At 38.2% G+C, this 4,154-nt stretch overlaps 1 protein-coding gene across 1 annotated transcript; it reads right to left on the bottom strand.

Moving 5' to 3' along the window:
- Positions 1-544: 544 nt before the first annotated feature.
- On the bottom strand, positions 545-2,249 carry LOC143567825 (uncharacterized). The gene has a single exon (XM_077054135.1). It carries the CDS (start codon positions 2,215-2,217, stop codon positions 730-732), a length of 1,488 nt encoding a protein of 495 aa, XP_076910250.1. The 5' UTR covers positions 2,218-2,249; the 3' UTR covers positions 545-729.
- Between the last annotated feature and the right edge of the window lie 1,905 nt (positions 2,250-4,154).

Below are 4,154 nucleotides of genomic sequence, written 5' to 3'. Positions count from 1 at the left end.
TGTATGAAGCAAAATAAAGGAAATCAAAGTTTAACAGTTATATAAAAACTACTACTAATTATAATAATATTAATAATAAGATCACAGTTTAACAGCTATATAAAAGCTAATAATAATTATAATAATAATAATAATATATGTAAGGGAAATACCATTATGGTATGTGACCTAAATAAGTTAATTCTAAGCCCTAAGGTATTCAATTCTCTCTAAAAATCCTTAACTTTAATTCTACTTCTTCACGAATTCCTATCCTCAACCATGTCCTCGGAGAGGTTTAGGTCTATCAAATCATGCCTAATCCTCTCATCCCAAGTCAATTTCGGTCGTCCTCTACCCCTCCTCCCCTCTATAGTAATGTTTTCTACGGATCTAACAGGATTCGTCGTCTGTCTTCTCTTTACATGTCCAAACCATCTCAATCTCCACTCTCTTATCTTGTCTGCTATGTTCGCCACCCCTAATCTCTCGCGAAACTCAACGTTTCTTATTCGGTCTAGCCTTGTGTGCCCATACACTAAAGTAAATTTTTTAATGGAAACAAAAGTATATGGTAACTTTGTATAGTTAGCAAAAATAATGAAACTAGCAACATTTTTAGATTAAGTTTTCTGTCAAGTCAACATACGGGCGATCATAGGGACGAAGACAAACACGAACCTCATGTTCTTCCGGTCCTTCCCGATATTTGGGAACAATAATCTCGAGTGTGGTCCCGCTTTCATCACCTTAAGCTTCCAACTTAGCATCTTCAGGGATACGTGTCGGAAGCTGTATTTCCCGAATAAACTCCCCTGGCGGACAGTGCTCGGGTGCAGGGTCGGTTAGCTTAAAAGTCCTGTCTTTTCTTTTCAAAGTCGGCATACACCCGGTGCTAACACAAAATATCTTCACAATACCATGTGATAAAGTGTTCTTCCATGTAACTTTGACCCATTGAAAGTCAGCACACGGTAAGCTTACAACAATCAAGAATCCTTCTTCGTCTTCATAGATGGTTTTGGCACCCGTCACGGGGCCGTACGCGTTTCGCATAACACCCGAAAACTCAGTCAACCAATGTGGCTCGACATGATGAATATCAAGAATCCCATCCGAAGCATCGTCATCGTTACCATGTGGGAAAAAGTTTTTCTTTCGTTTACTGTTGCACCCAACCGTAAGATCCATCCCGTTTAAATTCCCGTTTGCTTCACCGTTAACATGCTCCGACAGTTGAGTTGAAAGATTCAAACCCGAACCGTTTATCAATCTTTTTGACGGATGATGATTCTCGTTAGAAGAACTGTTGTTTCTAATAACAGGAGGGCGTTCGATTTCAAAATCTGTACTGGGAAGATTCCTCCAAGAACCGAAATCACTAGCATCAAGCGGGATAGAAAAGTTTAAATCCCGTCTGGTTAACTCCATCCATCTTTTTCTTTCTTCTTCATCCAATCCCGTTAAATTCGGGGACCGAACGACTTCAATTCCATGAACACATTGAGGATTTGACAGCCCCCGGTAATGTTTTCTTTGCATTCTATGAGACCGAACGAACCCTTTATCCGCACTAAACGGAAACGGCTTCTCACCTTGTCGGGAATGCCCGTTCATATAACTTCTAAGCTGCATCTTCCCCAACGCATTCTCGGGCCTCTCCTTAAACGTCCACATATACATATTCTCCATATCATGCTGAACCAAAAACACATCCAGCTTCAAATCCGACTTATCAAACCCGTTTTCCCGACTCACTTTATTCTTCGACTTCTCATTCAAAACCGGCTTAAAGTAAAAATTAAAGAAAAACCACGCACCCCACACGCTATCAAGCCGTTTAGCACACTTCTTCCCGATCTTCGTCACATTAATATTATTCTCCACCTCATAATGCTGCGGACCTAACCCAACATCCAACATATCACAAGTATCATTCCACGAAGACGGAGGCGGGCTCGGCTCCGCCGAAAGCGGGAGATTAATATCGGGCGGTAAGCTAAGATCCACCGCCCGATTCAGCTCCCGCTCCATCTCATCATGCGCCGATAAGCTCGAATCCATGGATAACATCGTCGATAAATGATTATTATCCATGGATAAGGTTGTCAACAAATCCCCACCATGTTTTTCCTTCACGGGCATTATCGAATGATTCGGGTGGTTTTGGTTTGTAATCGTATTCGTTTCCTCTTCGGTGGAATCGTTAGTCCCACCACAATCAACACTCAACAGCATGAGAATTACAAATTACACTAATAACAATAACCTCACACAATCATACCCTAAAACCTAAATCAAGAATTATACCTAAATCAAGAAAAACAAGATCCCGTTTTTTTGCAATAATAACTCTGACCCAGATCAATTCACAGGATACCCAATTCGAATTACGCAATACCCAGAAAAATCAAGAAGAATTAAGGGTTAATTATGTGATAACGGGACGATTAAGGAAACCCTAACCCTAGTATGAAGATGGTGGAATGAGATTAAGGATAGGATTGAACGGTACCTATGGAGACAACGCATTTGATCGGAAACTGTGTGTGTGTCTGATTGATAATAATAATAAGCCTAGAAAGAGAGAGATGAGATGGTGCCGTGAGTTGGTTTGGCGCTGAGAAGAGAGGATGGGAATGGGCCTGCACTAGTTGAAACCGCGGGGTTAAATATCACAGACCGATATTCACGCCGTTATGTATTCATGTGTCATTGCTTCAAAAATAAATATGAGATCATCATGTGTGAATGTTTGGGGTGTAAACGAGCCGAGCTCAAGTCTAGTTTAGCTGGCTTGGCTAGGGATGAGCAAATTCGGTGTCGGTATTGATTTGGTATTGTCGGTACCGAATCGGTACCAAAGTTTTGAGTTTCGGTTTCGGTACGGTATTTCACGAATTTTACCTTAAATACTGGTACCGAACTGAAAATTTCGGTACCAGTACCAAGAATTTGTGATTTTCGGGATCGGGATTTTCGGTACCGATCTCATCCCTAAGCTTGAGTTCGACTCGTTTTGATTTATGATGGCTTGAGCTTGAGCTCGGTTTGTTTATTATATAACTAGTTTGAGACCCGTATACCACACAGGTAATTCATAAAAATATATAGCCTTTCATAATTAAGCGCAATACAGTAAAAAATAATCAATATTATTAATAGAATAACGATTTACATTAAAAAAGAAACTCGTAAATAGATATGTATTGAATAACGTTATTTTTATGAAATAAGAGATAATTATAAAGTTCAAATATTTGTAAATAAATAGGTAATAAATATTAAATTAGCATTTTTTAATGCATAAATGGTAACAATTTTTTATTATATGCTTTTTTGTTTTCATAGGTTGTGTTAAATATTATTATGAATTTATTTAAGGTGAGTTTAAAAAGGGCAAGGTTTAATGTGAGAGTGAAAAGTGATAAAATTTGTAGCTTTTTATTATAGAGTATAGATAATTATTTTATATGACTTTTTTTTAATTATTTTTATGTATTTTGAGGAAAAAATTTGACGAGTAACAGCTTGAGCTTGTTTAGTACCTTAAAGTGGCTTAAATGAGCCAAAGTTTGGATTGAGCTTGGTTGGGAGGCTGTGAAGTGTTAACTTGATACTAGAAGTTTAGAAAAGGTCAAATTAAAAAAAATACACAAGGCTTGAGCTCGGGCTCGATAACTAAACGAGCTTCATTTGAGGTTCGGGCTTGGATCGAGCTCGAAAAGGCTCGACTCATTTCAAGCTTTTTTATCTATGGAGATCGAGGAGTTCGGCTTGTTTGCATCCCTATGTGTGATTACTTGACAAGAAATGTATTAATTTGTCTAATTAGTTTGTTTACAATTTTTATTGTTCTTATATTTTTTGAGTAAAACTTTAAACGAGCCTCAACATGGCTCGAGCTCGTTTAGTACCTTAAACGAGCTTCAGCTCCGCTCGAGCTCGGCTGTGAAGTGTTAACTTAATAGATAAAAGTCCAAAAGAGGTCAAACTTAAAAAAATACACAAGGCTCGGGCTCGAGCTCGAAAAAGTTATGTTCGTTTCGAGCTTTTTATCAATGGAGATCGTGTAGCTCAACTCTTTTGCACTCCTATGTATGATTACTTGACTACATTTAATCTAATCTAACCTAACTATATATTAAAGCAACATGATTTTTTCACATGGCATC

Source organism: Bidens hawaiensis, unplaced genomic scaffold, assembly GCF_021521415.1.
Source record: "Bidens hawaiensis isolate Kalapana, Puna unplaced genomic scaffold, B.hawaiensis_p1.1 tig00023644_1, whole genome shotgun sequence".
Taxonomy (NCBI): domain Eukaryota; kingdom Viridiplantae; phylum Streptophyta; class Magnoliopsida; order Asterales; family Asteraceae; genus Bidens; species Bidens hawaiensis.
The sequence above is the reverse complement of the archived record's forward strand: the minus strand, read 5'-3'. Positions and strand labels throughout refer to the sequence as shown.

What these genes read in the sequence shown, in the direction of transcription:
- LOC143567825 (XM_077054135.1), bottom strand. Translation starts at nt 2,217, where the DNA reads ATGCTGTTGAGTGTTGATTGTGGTGGGACTAACGATTCCACCGAAGAG.